Source organism: Geotrypetes seraphini, chromosome 1 (assembly GCF_902459505.1).
Source record: "Geotrypetes seraphini chromosome 1, aGeoSer1.1, whole genome shotgun sequence".
In the NCBI taxonomy this organism is placed as follows: Eukaryota; Metazoa; Chordata; class Amphibia; order Gymnophiona; family Dermophiidae; genus Geotrypetes; species Geotrypetes seraphini.
Window position 1 is genome coordinate 322,077,465 of NC_047084.1, and position 18,789 is coordinate 322,096,253.

The 18,789-nt window shown below is 39.7% G+C and overlaps 1 protein-coding gene and 1 long non-coding RNA gene across 5 annotated transcripts in view; one reads left to right on the forward strand and one right to left on the reverse strand.

The window, feature by feature from the left end:
• Nucleotides 1-18,789, forward strand: part of PPP3CA (protein phosphatase 3 catalytic subunit alpha) — a 654,035-nt gene that overhangs the window by 480,322 nt on the left and 154,924 nt on the right. For all 4 annotated transcript variants that reach the window (XM_033956955.1, XM_033956965.1, XM_033956983.1 and 1 more), the window contains exons 5-6: nt 6,391-6,536; nt 15,201-15,340. In XM_033956955.1, the coding sequence (XP_033812846.1) occupies nt 6,391-6,536; nt 15,201-15,340 (286 nt within the window). The remainder of the gene's footprint in view (nt 1-6,390; nt 6,537-15,200; nt 15,341-18,789) is intronic.
• The window catches only part of LOC117365979, a 42,318-nt gene that overhangs the window by 6,785 nt on the left and 16,744 nt on the right, over nt 1-18,789 (reverse strand). The window lies entirely within an intron of this gene.

An 18,789-nucleotide genomic window follows, 5' to 3' on the forward strand; every position in this document is an offset into this window, starting at 1 on the left:
TTTTTTTTTTATTATTATGAACCCCTTACTCTCTACATAACTTTTCTCTCGCAATGACTTATTTTTCTTGACATCCTCCAGCACAGACCATGTTTCTGGAATAATCTTGAAACTATTAAACAGCCAACATTTTTCCACTGTCTCAATCAGAAACCTTTTTAGCTCTTTTAATTTTCGACCTTAGATTGACCTTTGTTTCATTAAACCATGTCTACTGATTTTGAAGAGAACTGACAGTGCCCCAAGGAATATTCAGATACATTGACATTTTTTATAACCTTCTCCCAGTCTGTACCTTTACATAACTTTATCCTGGAGTTCTTTCATCAATTCAATGTTAGTATGTTTACAGAAGAAACAATTTGATTTGCATTCAGGTATATTAAATCAGCTCAGTTAATATGATAGGATGCAGGTGGTCTTAGTTTAAGTTATTATGCCCTTGTAACAGTGCTAGTTTGAGTTTGCTGTCACAAAAGAATATGAATATTTGTTCAGACAAGCATATTTCTTATTCTTAATTAGTTTTTAATATTTTATTGCCAGTACTTAAATACTACATAAGCTGACTTGCAGGTCATTTCTATAATTGTTTCATGTTGGCGTGTAGATCTGTGAAACAAAATCCCTACCTTTATATTATAATATTTTATTTTTAAACTGTTTATTAAATTTCCAACTCATGCACAAAATAAAAGCATACAACCCAAATTGAGGTCTGGTTTCTGATAACCCCAATTCTACACTGTTTACAAGGTACCAAACTGTACAAACATCTCCCCCCTTCCCACAAATTCCCAACCCCTCCCCACAACCTAGGAGCTCAAGATATCAGTAATGGTTAAGGTTACTTTAAAAAAAAAAAAAAAAAAGAGGACACATTGCCCCACCCTGTTCCACTCCCAGCCCCTCCCTGTTCGGCCCCAGTCCCACTCCCACATGCACCTCATGTCTCCTTCTCCAAGCTCTAAGCCGTGCCTAGAGGGCCTCCGCGCATACATGGACTTCGACACAATGACATCACGCTCATGCGTGCATGTGTTTGATGTCATCAAGTCAATATCCATGCATGTGCAGAGGTCCTCCAGACATTGTCCCGATCTTGGGGCCTTCCAAAACTTAGATAAACTGCCAACAAATATCTTCCTACTTGGGGCAATAACACCAATAATGCTTCACAACATTCATTCCTACCAGAACATCTGGCCTTGGTCATACGTACAAAACACAGTTCTATGTGATTAACAAAATTTAAAAAGATTATATCAGATAAAAAGATTATATCAGAGATTAATTGTTAAACAAATATGTCTTCAGTTGCTTCCTAAAATGGCAGTTAGACACAGAACTTAATAGCAGTGGTTTCAAATCTCTATCCCAAAAGGCCGCCTGATATGAAAAAAAACGATGATATTTTTGGTAGCTACAATCCTTTACTGATGGATAATTAAAAAGACTGTGGGATTTTTGCGAACATTTGGACTGAACAATAGAAAATGAATCAAATAAATAATTGGGTGCTAGACCAAATAAAACTGTATAGCGGAGACAGCCAAATTTAACACGGGCCTCAACGGGCAGCCAGTGAAGTTCCTGATAGAAGGGGACCACATGGTTGAACTTCTTCAAGCCATAAATCAGATGGACCATAGCTTTTTGGACTATTCGCAGTCTGGATAGATTCTTTTGTGTGCTTGCTAAATACACTATATACTTCCCCCAAATTCTACTGAGCCACGCTGCCACTGAACCTTGCCGCTCTAAGAATGGGACCGCCATTCTACCTTCCCCCACTCCTTCAAAAAAGTATTTTCTGCTGCTGCCAGAATGGGACAATTCGAGCTGCACCTACATCGGAGGTTCTAGGACAATTCATCATGACTGCAATGAAACGCCCACAATGAAATGGCCATGATGAATCATCCTATTCTGTACAGGTCCTACCCAGATCTTTGCCCCATCTGTCCAGTGTTCCCTGAACATTTTTTGGTAGTCCAAACTAGGAACAAACTCTTTTTCCCACTATGGGGCAATACTATCGATAGGGTCCTAATTCCAAAAAGGCAAGCTATTCTTCCAAACTAGCCATAAGGGCTTCAAAAGAACACTGTATTTTAGTGACCTAGGTAACTTTTGAGGAAGCATGTAATAAATATCACAAATGCCATGGATAAAAATAATCTCTCTCTAAGTTGGTGTCGGTATATAGTTGGTCATCCAACACTCAATATCTAATATGTGATAATAAACAAGCCTGATTATATAATTTGATATTAGGGATCCCCAGGCCTCCCTGGAACCAAGAACCCCTCAGGGCTTGAGTCATTTACCCCCTCCATCAAAAGTACCCAGATGGTGTCACAAAGTTGCAATATCCTTTTGCAAAAGGTAAAAAGGGATTGATTGGAGGATATACAATCATTTTGGAAATATTACTATTTGATATAAATTTATACATCCCATCAAAACTGTATTGTTTTAGACAACAGAATGTGAAAAATGTAAGAGTGGAAATTTTTGCATAGCACTTTGCTTTTTGATGAATATATAATAAAAAAATATTATTTTCCTCTAAGTTATTTATTCAATACTTTTTTTCTCTTATCAGCCTTTATGTTAGGAAATAATCATGTTTTGAGTATATACTGTGCATAAAGACAATTTTAGGGGAGTCCACAAATTTTTTTTCAGCACTATATATTTGCTGGTCTGTGCAATTACCGTATATACTCGAATATAGACCAATCCGAATATAAATCGAGGTAACTTTTTTTTTAAAGGGGAATAAAAGGTTAATTCAAATATAAACTGAGGGTTTATATTCAAGTGCCCTGCCAGGTTCTGTACCCAGCCCCTCCTCCCCTATCCCCTGCCCTGCCAGGCTCTGCACCCTGTCCCCATTCCCTCCCTCCCTCCCCTGATACCTTGCAGGCCTTTCTCTATGCCTGCTGTAAGCCCTGGTGGTCTAGTGGTAAGCCAAGACAGGAGGGATCCCTCCTGACTACTGTCCCAGCTAACTCTAAAACATTCCACCTCCCTCCCCACCTCCCAGACCTCTAAAAAGCCTACCTTTAAAGCCCTGGTGGTCCAGTGGTGAACTGGGGCAGGAGTGATCTTCTAGTCCTCTCGCACTGTGTGAGCCACTATCTAAAATGGCTGCTTTGAGTTCCTGTGGCAAAACTCATGGCAGTCATTTTAGACAACAACTTGCATGGAGCAGGAGCTTAGGAAGACTGTTCCTGCCCCAGTTCACCGCTGAACTACCAGGTCTTTCAAGGTAGGCATTCTAGAGGACTGGGAGGCAGGAGGGAGGTGGAATATTTAGAATTGGCCAGTTCAGGAAGCGGGAGGGATGCCTCTTATCCCAGCTCACGACTGAACCACCAGGGCATACAGAACGTCAGGTGAAGGCCTGCAACAGGTCCAAGAGGGGTTGGGGTGGGTGCCAACTTGAATATATACCGAGACCCTCCATTTTTGGGCCCAAAAATCTCAGTTTATATTTGAGTATATACGGGAATAGTTTGGTGCATTTAGGGTTCTTTTACAAAAACACCTTAAGCAACTAGTGTAAGTTTTACCAATTGGTAGACATTAGCGTGGAGCTATGTTAATGCCTACTACATTCATTAAAACCAGTAGATCAGTATAAAAATCCATACTCTGCTGGGCATGACCCCTGCATTTACTGAACAGACTTTGCACTTATAGTACATTAGCTTTTGCAACTAGTGGCATAGACAAAAGTTGGCCAAGGTTCACCTGTCCTAGTGATGATCTATGATGTAGCCCCAAGCCCAATGAGCTGAAAATGCCTGGTATCCCTCCCCTTATGTACCTTTTAAATGCCACTTCACTGGCTGCAAGCATTGACCGATGCAAGCTGCTCAATGCCGGTTCCCAGCCTTCTCTCGGATGTAGGCCTGCCTATATGGTAAAAGGAAGTTGTGTCCTGAGTAGAGTAGAACGGGTACAAGTGGATCGATTTTTCACTCCGTCACAAAATTACAAAGACTAGGGGACACTCAATGAAGTTACAGGGAAATACTTTTAAAACCAATAGGAGGAAAAAAATTTTCACTCAGAGAATAGTTAAGCTCTGGAACGCGTTGCCAGAGGATGTGGTAAGAGCGGATAGCGTAACTGGTTTTAAGAAAGTTTGGACAAGTTCCTGGAGGAAAATTCCATGGTCTGTTATTGAGAGAGACATGGGGGAAGCCACTGCTTGCCCTGTATCGGTAGCATGGAATGTTGCTACTCCCTGGGTTTTAGCCAGGTACTAGTGACCTGGATTGGCCACTGTGAGAACGGGCTACTGGGCTTGATGGACCACTGGTCTGACCCAGTAAGGCTATTCTTATGTTCTTATGTGGCATTTAAAAGACACACAGAAGGGGGAGAAGAGCTGATGAGGCCTGATTGTCATGACACTGATCACCTTGGGGAGGTAGGGTTACCAGATTTTCCAAATGGAAAATCTAGACCCCTAGACCCGCCCCCAGGTCAGCCCAGGTCCACCCATCCCCACCCCATTGCACCCCAGTCCCACCCCCAATCCTACCCTAGCCCTGCCCAACGCTGCCTGCTCTCATCAGGCAGGAGGGCATCCGCGAATGCCCTCCTGCCTGATGGCGATTTGTTTGAAGCTTTTGAAAACCTGGACATAAGTTTTGAAAAGCTGTCCAAACCCCCGAACATGTCCGTGGAAATCCAGACGTCTGGTAACTGCATAGGGAGGGAGTTGAGAGTCTGGATCACCTGTAAGAAGCGAGGGGGGAGGGGAATTGAGAGCCCAGATTGCCATCGACGCAGGGAGAGATGCCAGGCAGAGAGGAGTGGGTGGTGTTTCCATGCCCACCCACCTTGGGCTTAGGCCCACACAAAATTGGGTATCTGTCTATGTCTCTGCTTGGAGCTAATGCATGGTAAGTGCAAAAAGTTAATGCAATTTAGTAAAAGATCCCTTTAATATATACTGTATTAAGTTCCATTTCTAATCTGACATAAGTATTTAAGTAACTTTGTCACATTAGTTACTAAAAATGTTAAGGTAATATTTAGAAATAAAACAAAAACATAAAGGAAAAACATATAATACCCTTTTTTATTGGACTAACTTAATTTAATTTATGATTAGCTTTCAAAGATAACCCCTTTTTCTTCTGATCAGAAATAAGCAAATGTTGGCAAAATCAGTAAGGGAAACATGAAAGCATTTCAGTGGTAGTTGGAGACAAAGAGGTAACAAAGTAGTTTGAATTTCTTTGTAGTGAGAAAGAAAGTCAAGATCCTTGTTGAATCCTGTCCCATTGGTATCAAAATATTTTTGCATTTTGATTTCAAAAGTCTTATGTTCTTGGATTGTCTTAAAAATTTCCTTTTAGTATTTCTTTTTTTTTTTTTTCTAAATCTTTATTCATTTTTAAACTTATAATAAGTGTGATAACATATCTATACAAATAACCATAAATATATCACTTAATAATCAACAATGATACATATAATATTCTCTTATCTCCCCCCCTCCCCATCCTTATCTATCATATAATCAATACTTATACAACATGTAACAATAAAAATACCCTCTCTCCCACCCCATAATTGAACTTGTAAATTTAAGGGAAACAAGATTTTTCTAATCATTACAATACTTTGTTAATGGCTCCCAAATATCTTGAAATTTCCTGAAACAACCCTGTTGTATTGCAGTAAGTCTCTCCATTTTATAAATAAGGAGTTCCACCAAAAATTATTAGGTCAGTGGTCATTTTATCCAAAGTTGTCCATCAGAGGTGACATTCTGGTTGGCATCGTAATTTTTAATATGAAATCTGAGTAAGTTGATTCTAGCCTTTAGCATCTGGCCTGTTTCACTGATGTAGCACTCTTCTTTGCACTGAATGATATATACCACATTGGAAGATGAGCACGTGAAGGATGCCCTTATATTGAATGTTGAAGAGTGGACTAACACAGCCACCACACCATTTCACTAAAAATGTTAAGGAATTATTACAGATTTCCTTACAGAGTTGAAACCAATAAACTAATGCATGATTATAGGAAATGAGGAGATTGAAATTGATCCTGTAATCAGGGCTGTAGCAAGTTATGTGCGAGCAGTGCGGCTACACAGGGTGCAAGGGAAGTGGGAGCTCCAAAACTGTATCCTGTCCATTGCCTTCCCTGCTTGGCTACGACGCAGTGGGCAGGATAAGAGACCCAGGGGGCGTGTTTCTGGCTAAAAACAGTCCTGCCTGTAATTTACTTTGACTTCATTGGTTAGAAAGAAGATGGCTTTGAAGGGTTATAGATGGTATTTATTTCTGTGTAGAATACTTGAGTCATCATCTTTTTTTTTTTTTTTCATTTTGAAACTCCAACCAATAGGTAAAATAAAGTATTCGGAACGTGTGTATGATGCCTGCATGGACGCCTTTGATTGCCTTCCCTTAGCTGCTCTGATGAACCAGCAATTCCTGTGTGTACACGGTGGTCTGTCTCCAGAAATCAACACCTTAGACGATATCAGAAAAGTAAGTACTGATGCCTTACTACTCCAGCTAACTTAATAGAGCAACCGTAAATAAGTGCTGTTGGCTAATATTAATTAATACAGTGCCAGGCTTCAAGACATTGGGTAGCACTTCATTTTCTGATTTCAGAGCGTGGCAGGAATTTTGTGGTTTAATGTTGGGACAATTGACACTTGCTAGTTTTATTTTACTGACTTTTCTCTACTATCAGAGTAAGATGAGGAGTTATAAACCTGTCCAATGTTTGAGGCAACATGAACTTTCTGATTAAGGAAGGTATGGTGAAAGCTCTACGGGATTAGATAATGTCTGCTCAATTTGTAAAAAAAAAAAAAAAAGGCATCTTTGTTTCAAGCTGTGTTTTAGTTGTCAATGTAAAATGTCAAAAGCAAGATGTATATTCTAGTGCTGCCTGATTCAGAAAAAAAATTTTGATTTGATTCGATTCAATTCAGCCTATTAAATCGATTTTTATTTTTTTATTTTTTTTTAATTCTATTCGATTTTCTTGCCCAATTGGGTGTTTTTTTCAAACATCCTGGTGGGTTTATTTTATAGCCTCTTCATCCCTTTTATAGCCTCTTTACCCCATTTGCCTTCTAACCACATTGGCGCTGTGGTGTAAACAAAATAAACCAAAAAACTTTTCCTCTCTCTATTAAATCCTAGCTCACGTTTGTGGTCTAACACCAGCTCTGGCAGGATACACGTTTCAAATCAGACATATTGTAATCTCAAAACAGAAAATAAAATTATTTTTCTACCTTTTGTTGTCTGGTCATTATTCAAATCTTGTTGGTCCCAGGCTCTGGTTGTCTTCTGATAACTTGCTTGCCAGGGTCTCCTTCTTTCTTCTTGCTAACCTCCATCTTCCATCTCTGTCCTCCCCTTCCATTTCCCTTCCCTCCCCCGGTGAATGGCCTTGTCGCTGCAGTTAAGGGAGGGAACACACGTGATCACTGATTGCGCGGTCAAGCAGCTCCCTCCCTCCTTCCAAACGATCACTGCCATCTGGGCATCTCTCTCCCTTCCCTTTACCTTCGTTGGCAATTTTTAATATTCTCTGAACAAGCAGCTGGAGCCTTGAAGTTGCGTGTGGCTGCCAGAAAGTTCTCCTCTGACGCAACTTCCTATTTCTGGTCTTTGACCTGGGGGCCACCGCGAGAACGAACTGCTGGGCACGATGGATCACTGGTCTGACCCAGTAGTGGCAAATTCTTATGTTCTTAGGTGCTTATCTATATTTAGGAAGTATATGCCATAATAATGTATATTAGACTACTGCATAGCCTCTTCAGCAGAGGTCTTCAAATCCAGTCCTCAAGGTCCAAAACCCAGCATAGTTTTCAGAATTTCACATGATTCACATTGATTCTATGAGATCTGTTTGATTTACATCGCAAGCAAATACAGTAGATCTCTTACATATTCATTGTGGAAATTCTGAAAACCAAGCTGGGTTGTGGACTCAAGGATTGAAATTGAAAACCAATGTACTTCAGGATACCTCAGATTTTAGAAACAAAAAAGTACTAAGTCTATTGCAGAGAAACCCAGCAAAACATGTTTCTTTCATGTTTTCCACAAATCAGCCAAAATGGACATGCAGGGCAGTATAACAAACTGACACCACCACAACCCCCCCCCCCCCCTTTCCCTTTTTACTAAGCTGTGGTAGAGGTTTCTACCACAACCTGGATCATTAAATACTCTGATGCTCATAGATAGAATTCCTATGAGTGTCGGAGCATTTAGCGCTCAGGGCTGCGGTAGAAATCTCTACCGCAGCTTAGTAAAAAGGGGCCTAAAGTGTCCCGTAGTTCAGTTGCTGCACAGTAATGACTTTTTTGTGCTAACTCAGTGATTTCTAAACCTGGTCATGGAAACACCCCCAGCCATTTAGGTTTTCATGATATCCACAATGAATATTAATGTGAAAGATTTGCGGGCAGTGCATGCACATCTCTCTCAGATTTCATAATACACCCTTTACAGGTGCTAAAAATAGAAATAAAGAAAAAAATATATAATACCTTTATTAATGTACTATCAATACATTTCTTGACTAGTTTTTGAAGGCTAGAACTATTTTCCTCTAGTCAAGAGAGTATGATCAAAAGGTGACAATATCAGAATATGTATGTGAAACATAAAAGCATTCCAGAGGCAGTGTCAAAGGGGAAGGTGGGGGAAGGAGAAAAGCAAGGATTGATGGATGGTAGAGTGACGCAGGGGCAAAAATTCATCCCTGTCCCCGCATTTTCGTCCTCGTCCCCGCAATCTTAATTTTCTTCCCCGCGTCTCCCCGCTCAAAGCAGAAACATGATTTTATGGAATTTTATGAGCCTAGGGCAGGGGTAGGCAATTCCGGTCCTCGAGAGCCACAACCCAGTCAGGTTTTTGAGATTTCCACAATGAATATGCATGAGATTGATTTGCATTGAATTGTGGAAATCTCGAAAACCCATCTGGGTTGTGGCTCTCGAGGACCGGAATTGCCTACCCCTGGCCTAGGGCATTGCAAATAAACATTTTGAGCCTATATATTATATATATACACTCACAGGGAAGTTGGATAGAATGCCATGCTTTCCCTACTTATTCGAATGTAGCTTATAGCTGCTCTGAATAAAATTCAGATACTGGATGTTTATTGCAGCTTAAAAAGAATATTGCTCAACACCCTCCCCCCACCCCCCGTATGAGCACCATTCTTTAAAAACATCCACAAATCATGTAACAGGGACCTACTTAAGAAACCACAGCACCAAGCACAGCATTAGAGGAGAGACTGGAAGCCACGATCTACATGGGGGTGGGTGGGCGGTCTTCGGGCAGGAGGGGTTGGGCCCCTTCCTGCCGTGATAGTTTGGAGGGGACTGGCAGCTGCAGCCACTGTACTTATCACGTACGTATAGCGGCCGCGTCTACAGTAACCCAGTTTTGTAACCGGCATCTGTAACATGGACGTCGGTTACAGAATCGGGTTTATTTTGGGCGGGCATGGGCCCGATTCTGTATAGGACACCTGTCCTGGGCATCCTATAAAGAATCCGGGCCTTTATGTACAGTTTTATATTTTCTTTCCAGTTCAATAGAAATAATTTAACTTCTTGATATTTTTAAATATAATTTGGCATAATTTTCCAAAATTGCTTGTCTTTGCACTCCCCCCCCTTCCCATTACCACCACCATAACAATCACGCGCCAGCCCAGCCAAAACCTACTCCTGCTCAGAGCACATCATGACTTGCACATCTGCTTTCCTGGCTTAGAGGGAACATTGTCTTCAAGCAACAGATTCCAAAAATTTATCAGACATTGAATGAAAAACAATTTATAATCAATCTGCTAGTCATTCATTTAACAATGTATCCTCTTGTTTTTGTGTTGACAACTGTTCCTTATTTAACTGTTCTACTCCATTCACAGTATGATTTTATACACTTCTGTCACAGCTCTCCTCAGTTGCTTTTTTCTCCAGGATGAAAAGCACTAACCTGTAAGGCTCTCTTCATAAGAGAAACCAAAAGAAACACTATGGAGTGACGATGGTCCTGAAATTGACTTTATTGAAAATTTCAAAGTTCCAAAAGGTACAATTAAGTAATCCACCTAGTCTGCTGAAAGAGTGGAACCCAACACGGTCCGCGTTTCGACAAGATAGTCTTCTTCAGGGGTCCCTGAAAGTCCTATGATAGTAGATATGTGGAATAACTGGTATGTGGAGAGTCGTGAGGAAAGCTCTGCACATACCAGTTATTCCACATATCTACTACCATAGGACTTTCAGGTTTTTATGTGGATTACTTTATTTTTATGTGGATTGCTTAATTGTACCTTTGGAACTTTGAAATTTTCAATAAAGTCCATTTCAGGAACATTGTCACTCCACAGTGTTTCTTTTGGTTTCTCTTGGACTCTTCTCTCTGTGGATTCCCTAGGGTCAATTTTTTTGGTTTAGGCTCTCTTCTTAAGGCAGGTGTATATTTTTATAAAGTCCAAAACCTTTTACCAAAAATATTCAAATTGAACAAATATGCACTTATCTTTAAAATTGGCCAATGGGGGTCCATTTCACCCTCCAAACTGGGCTTCACATTTATAAATAATTTACCCCCCCCTTTACAAAACCATAGCGTGTTTTTTAGCGCCGGCTGGGGTGGTAACAGCTCTGACGCCATGCTACGGTTTTGTAAAAGGGGAGGGAGGGGGCTAGTGCATCTTTCAAGATATTTTCAGGGACTTTATAAAAACATTTATAAAAACAGAAAAAACATGAATTTTAAGTATTGGACAGTTTAATAACAATGGAAGGAGTTTCAGGACCTGTGAATGAAAATTGGAACCTTTATACTGACAGTCCATGAAACTGAAGTGGGTTTGCAGTACAGTTTTCTGAGGTCCTTTTCCCTACTGAAGGATCACCAAGTAGTTTAACGGTGTATTTAAATGCTGTTTTTTGTTGCAATGAGTCACACAGGTGCCAAACTTATAGAATATTGTAAGTTGTGCGCTAGGTACTAATATTTACACCTGTGTTTTATATGGTGTAAGTATTTGTTGTCTAAATGTTGGTGTCTAAAGTTATTTTAACTACAAAAAACCCAACGGAGGAGTACTAATAGAATAATAAAAAAAGAAAGAGTCTCCCCTCGCCCAAATGGGTAGGGGGCAGAGACAATCCTGGCACCGAACCAACTGAGAAATTTTTTTGTGAACGGGGGTGTCCCACAGCCCGTAATGGGAAAACAACAGCAATGCTAATCTAAGATCTATTCCATAACACAGTCTGGGCATCCAGATCAGGGTGGAATTGATTTAAATCATAATTTAAATGCCCGTGACATTATGAATGGATTAATGGAATTCATTTTGTTCAATTGTGTATTATACTCCCAATAAACTATTTCGTTTTCCCTTTCCCTTTGTATATTACCCTTAAATGTTCTTCCTTTCCTATCATAAAATGTATTTCGTTCCCTTCTATCCTAGTGTTTCCTGTTGTAATCGGTCTATTTTTAAAAGATTTTTATATTTTTTATATATCCTTGTTATTGTTTACCTTATATTTATAATTTATGTACATCGCTTAGTAACTGTGATAGGCGATCAATCAAATAACGAATAAACTTGAAACTTGATTTATCAAACAATTCAAACATCGCATGAATATAGAAGCTTCATGCTACATAATTAAAAACAAATCCTTATTTCACGATGAATAACTTTTGGACTATAATGTATTTTAAACAGAAAACTATCTTAAATAGATTTTTCCTCAAAAAAGCATTTTATTAAAAAAAAAAAATCCAATTTAAATTTTTAAAAGCTACGTTACGCTATTGGGGTTAGCGCGTTGGACATTTCATCACGCGCTAACCCCCGTGGCCAGCTAAAAAAACTAACACCTGCTCAATGCAGGCGTTAGCAGCTAGCGCGGCAGGCGGTTTAATGCACGGTATTATATGTGTTAAACCCCTGCCGCAGCTTGATAAAAGGACCCCTTAGTTACTTTTTTTTCATGACGGTGATAAGTCATTAGTAATGAAAACTTATTTTGGGAAGAAAGAAGTGAGCTTTTGTGGTAGAAAAAAAATATATATTTTGTAATGTGTCCAGAGCCACTCAGCTTAGGTGAAAGTTATTTTTTGGCCTTGAAGCACTGAGTATTGGCTCTGGGTTCAACATTTTTTCTTAAATATCCATGTGTCTTCTCACCTTTCAGGGGAAGGAATTTATTTTCTGGGATTCTTTGCAATTAGATTTTCTTAAAGGTCATTTGTTCATTCATTCAATTTTCTATACCATCCTCCCAGGGGAGCTCAGAACGGTTTACATGAATTTATTCAGGTACTCAAGCATTTTTTCCTGTCTGTTTCCGCAGGCTCAAAATCTTTCTAATATGCCAAGGTCAATGGGGGGATTAAGTGACTTTTCCAGGGTCACATGGAGCTGCATGGGTTTGAACCCGCAACCCTGTCAGGGTGCTGTGGCTTTAGCTTTAGCCACTGTGCCACACTATCCTGAGCTATATTAGAAGTTAAATTAAGTTTAGATCACTCAGACATTTAGGAGGTGCTTCAAATAATGAGCTTTAATAAGTTCATAATTGATAAAAATAAAATTTAATTGGGAGATAGGTGCCTCTCTTTTGAAGAATCACGCCTAAAAAGAGAGGCACCTATCACCGGCTTAACAGTGCCTAACTCCAAAGTAGGCATGTTTAGGAGCAGAGAAGGACTTAGGTGCCTATAATGTAGGCTTTTAAAACCCTGGCCTACATTTACTTAGGCACAATTCTATAATGGGTGCCTAAGTTTGATTAACATGAAATAGGTGCCTAGCTTTTTAGACACCCAATTACAGAATTTGGGGACACAAATTTGGGGGCACCTAATTTTTAGAGCCCTTTATAGAATCACCCTTTTTATGGTTACATTAGTCTTCTCATCCTTAAACACTGTAATTCTTTCCTTGTGCTGCTGCTCTTGATAACATCAGGATGACTCAACAGAAATTGGCTTTCTTACTCCCATGGTTAATATTGGGGAACTCTTTTGTAATTCTTTTATCTTAGTTTACTTAAGCTCTACTGTACAGCTGGTGTTAGAGGTCCTGGGCTCAAAGCAAGAGCAACTAGCAGACAGGAAGGGCAATTATCTCAGCAGAGACTGCTGCCAAGTAAAAAAAAAAAAAAAAAAATAGAATTAAAAAGAAAAGAATAGAATACAAATTTTTAAGCACTAGTTCAACTGTGAGATGTGGTGGGCTTGTTCCATTAGATAATGCCTGCCAATTGGCTGGCAGAAACATTCCATTGTCTAATTATTAACCACATTTTCTCTGGTGTTAATTACAGGAAATTAGCTCCTGTTATCTCCCATTTTTATTTCCACATAACTCTCAGTAATCTGAGGGCTGAAATGACTAGATCTGTAGAGGATAAGTGTATTCTTTTTCCCTAGGATCCAATTTCTGTACATGGGTTCTATGGTGAATCCTTTCAGACCCCATCAACCTATTAGAATCTCTTCTGGTCATTTTATTCTTCAATTCTGGCAGGGACATGCTACTTATCTCTGTGTCTCTCTGCAGGATTCTTTGCAATGAAGCTTAGATTTGGTTTGCAGTGTTAAGGCTAGTTAGAAACCGATAGTGAAAAACTAAGTGTATCCCAGAAAACACCTCTCAGTTCTGTTTTATGATGACTTTTTAAATATTTGGTTCTGTTTCAGTGCCTCAGTTTAATCTAATTAACTTTGTCTAAAATGTTTCATATTCTGTGAACCCTGTGTACTAAAGGTGAATTCCATTCTGAAGCGCTACATGTTTCCCTTTTCCCAGAGGACTTACAATCTGAGGGGAGCATTTTACAAAATTGCATTAAGCAGTTAACATGTGAATTAGCATGTGCTGTTACCTCACGAGTGTGGTAATTGTTACCATATTGGCATGACAGTATGCACTAGTTTTTTTTTAATTCACATGTTAACTGCATGTTCTGTTATGGAAAGCGAAATAGTTCTATTATGAGTGCAGCATGGGTGCGGATTGTACATAGTAGCAAGCTCAGGGTCCTTACTGAATGTAGTTAGCACGGTTTTACTTAATGCTTCCTGGGAGAATTCTTCAGAGCCCTTAATACAAAGCCATGGCAAAAAGTGGGCTTAATGTCTCCTTACACAGGTCTTTCCTGTGCGCTAAGGTCACAGTTTGCTGTGGCTGGAGAATGACCAGTTTTCTATTTTTAGCATTAATCACAACACTCTAATAGAAACATTAGGGCATGGGCCCTTATCACCACCCATTTTGTAGGCAGTAAAGGTTCATTTGCTAATCAGTTGGAGCTAAATTCAGTATATGGCACCCAAATTTGTATATAGAAGAAAATACTGTATATACTCAAAAATACGCCAACTTGAATATAAGCCAAGGTAGTCTTTTTCTCCCAAAAAAGGAGGAATAAGAGTTGACTCGAATATAAACTGGGAGGTTAATATTCAAGTGCCCTTCCCAGCCAAGGTCCAGCACTCAGTCCCGCTCCCTCCCTTGCCCTGCTAGGCTCTGCACCCAGCCTCCCTTCCTTCTGTTTATCCTGCTAGAGTTGGCGTTAGACAGCGAGCGTAAGCTAGGACCTAACATAGGAAAAGTCATTTTTCTTTATTTTATTTACACCACAGCACCAGCGTGGAGTTAGAGAGGGAAAAGGAGGGTGAAGTGGGTGGAAAGGCTACAAAATAAACCCACCAGACCGTTTGAAAATAAAAGCCCAATTGGGCAGGAAAATCAAATCAAAAAATTGATTCAATAGGCCAAATCAAATCAAAAATGTTTTCCCTATTGTGTAGTAGGCTAGAGTGCCTCCACTAATTTTCTCATTTCTGTTGTCTCCCTACAGTAGATGTTAATACCGTAATTTGTGTTTTCTCTTTATATAGAACAATAATTTAACCTAGTCCAACCATTCACGATTCCTTCATACCTCAGGTTGCATTTCCTTGGCTAAATGTTTTGTGCATTGCTTGATGAAGGTGTCAAAGGCCAAGTCATGAGATGTTTCCTGGGGATTCTTCTGTGTGTGCACACTTGTGGTGTATTTGCAAAACATTATTGTGTCTCTTTCTCTCCCCCTTTCTCTGTCTCTCTTCTGTTTTTCTTAGTTAGATCGATTCAAAGAACCACCTGCATATGGACCCATGTGTGATATCTTGTGGTCAGATCCCTTGGAAGATTTTGGAAATGAAAAATCTCAGGAGCATTTCACTCACAATACAGTTAGAGGATGTTCCTACTTCTATAGGTGAGTGCAATGCTATCATATAAATTAAGAACAACAAAAAACTTTCTCATATTTGCCCTGCTTTATTACATTCTATGTTCAAATGCAAACCAGGCAGAGCTGTTAACAAAGCAATGTTATTTTTCATTCATTTGCATGCCACTCATTTATCTAAAAAAGCACACAAAGGGATTGCTTCATATTTAAATAACCAGAATTAATCTAGGTTTTCTTCACATGCCTGTGTTATACAGGGTTTATTTTCTTTGTATGAAATAGGTTGCAGAACTAGATTTAAAATACCAGATATATAAAATGAGCCCAGCAGGCAGTAGCATTCCTAGTATATTTGACACCCAGGGCCAATCATTTTTAACACCCTCTCCTTTATATAAAAATATATTTTTAGTAATAATCCATGAGCCACACAACAAGGGTGCACCTAGGAAAAGGCAGCATCTTAAATATTGCAGTGAGCACTAGAACATTAATACAACCATTGTAAAACTAAACAAATTAGATCAATACAGATCGATGCAGTACAGTCATTGCTAACAGAAAAACATGTCCTTTTCATACACACAGAATACAGATATACCCTCGCCCAGTATGGAATAAGTAATCACAAACTAAAAATACAAATATATAGACAGTTAAACTGAGCTGCCAAGAAGCCAGACTCTGCATACAAAGCAACACCACAGAAACAATGGTGCATGTCCCCTAATACTGTGGAAAATATAAAGATAGCAGATGTAAATTTGAAAAAACTGACAAATAACAGTCACCACTTCATAAATTAACAAATAGAAATAAAACAACAAAAAAAAGGAAAATAAGAAAATACAATTTTATTGGATTAATCCATTTTTCAATTACATGTAGCTTTCAGAGGCCAAAACGTCCTCCTTCTGGTCAGTGCAGAATACTGCTGTTATGGTATCCTGTCCTGATCTCAGGAAGAAGGTGTTGGTGTCTGAAAGTTAGTAAAAAAAAAAAAAAAAAGTATTAAAATTAGTCCAATAAAAAGATTACCTTATTTCCATTTTCTGTTTATAAATATTTATCAATATAGCTACAATACTATTTTATTATAAAGCAGAAAAAAAAATATTTTTCTATCTTTTGTCATTTCTGCTTTATTCATCTCTTCTTTCCATCCAGCCTCTGTCTTCTCTTTCCCTTTCATACAGCATCTGCACTTTCTCTCTAGCCCTTCCATCCAGCCTCTACCCTCTTTCTCTGCCTTTTTCATCTACAGTCCGTCCTCTCTCTCTCTCTCTTCCATATGGCATCTCCCCATTTTCTATGTCCCTTCCATAAATTGTATATCCTGGGCCCTTTCTTTCCTTTCTACATGATTCATTTCGGCTTCACCCCTTCTCTATTTTTCTCCCTCTGTCTCCATCTCCTCCCCTATGCTCTGGCACCTCTCTCTTTTCCTTTCCTTCCTTTCTTCCCACCCCACCCTAATGTGCCTAAGTTAGGTACCTGCATGAAAAACACACCCATGATCCGCCCCTAACCATGCCTACTTTCTTGTAGGCGCCTTGGACTAGGCACATGCCAAGTTAGGCACCGACAATCAAATTAAGTACAATTTACATAAATTATGAGGTGCTAATTTTTAATAACTGGCATTGATTAAGCCCTTTAAATAATTAAGTTAGGCACATAGATCAGCTAGGTGCACCTAACTTTAGGTGTCATAGAATCAGGGCCTTAAATCACAGTAATATAGATGCGTTAACTGGCTAGCACAAGAATGCCCATGCCCACCTATGACACGCCCACCCCTGAAATAGGGTTACCAGATTTTGCATCTGGTAAAAGAGGACGTGTGGCCCAACCCTTTTCTGCCCTCAGGCCTGCCTCATTCCACCACTGGCCCCGCCCCATTCTGCCCCCCCCCCCCTCCCAACCCTAGCCCCAGGCAAACCTCGCCTCTTTGGGTCGAGTCTGGAGTGCATCTGATGATGTCGCACACATGCTTGTGACGTCATCGTGTCGCATCTGCGCATGCACTCTAGACTTGGCCTTGATCTTACCAGCTTTTCAAAACCCAGACAAAGTGTCAGGTTTTGAAAAGTCAACTGGACGCCTAGATAGTCCTCTGAAAAGGTAAATCCAGACGTCTGATAATCCTACCCTGAAATAATTACAAACCATAATTACTGCTCATATATTGCACATACAAACTAAAACTAATGCGGAACACTTTAGAGTTATTTATCAGCTTTCTCTTTATACCCAGTATTCAGCAGCTTTATATATGTGAGTAAACCCACTGAATATATGGTCCTAAATTTCAACCAATATTTGATCCGTGCTGGGACTGCTCTTTGTATGGTCTATTGAAAATGCAAACTTTTTCTGGATAGCAGCTGAATTTCACTGCTGTATGGATAAAATTTAGACCCTGTTCCAGAATAACCATGGTCACCCTTTTTCTTAAATGGATGCATTTTTGATAGATGTAAAGCTTTCAGTTCAAAATATATCTATTCTCTAGCCACTAATATTTTAAAAAGCATCTGTGTGGTTGGCACCTTTTGCTGACTGAATAAATGCTTTTGAATAATGACTGGGAAAAAAATCACAAAACCTATAGGGTCCCGAAAGGTACATGGGGCGGTGGAAGGGAGGTGTGGTTGTCAATTCCGTCAGGCACAGGAGGCAGAAAGGATTCCTTCTGTCCTGTCCACAGCGAGGCTGTCAATGAGTTGGGGTGCATAGGGGAGTTTTGGATTCGGCTGGGATGGGAGACGGGAGGATCCTTCATGTCCTAGCCCACCGCTGAACTACCGGGTCTTGCCCTGTGGAGACCTGCAACAGGTCCACGAGGGGGCATGTAGGCGATGGCACAAATATAAGATGAGACCCCCATTTTGGGGTCATTTTTTTCACCCCAAAATCTCGGCTTATATTCAGGTATTGCTATCACTCCTACACTAGAACCATCAAGATCAGTCCTTCTTGTTTGATAACCAGGTTTGTCAAAAAATATCAACTGACATATCTGTATTTTGCAGCATCCAAACTAGAAGCTAATGAATCCAGAAGTAGAAGGGTGGGGGCTCTTCTTGAGGATCTAATTTTGGTTATTGCTTATAAATTTCATCTTCCTTCACCTCCCACTATAAACATATATTTTGATATCCTAAAGCATACAACAAAATTTGACACACAGGCACTTCTTTGCCCCCTTGTGTCAACATGTCTTAGACCTATATCCCAAACCATACATGATAAACATTTAAATCCCAAAGGCATTGTTATATATTCCCTCACATTAGAACTTCAACTAGTTGACCATAATTTGTTAAAGAAAGTTTCCATGGCCCATGCCAAGGAATTCAATAAGAAGAGCACTCCTTATTTAGTATTTCAATCATATGCTTATGGCAGAATGTCACAGCAGCAACAGCATTTTAATTGCCCTCTCGTAGGGGCGCTCGTTGTTCCAATCA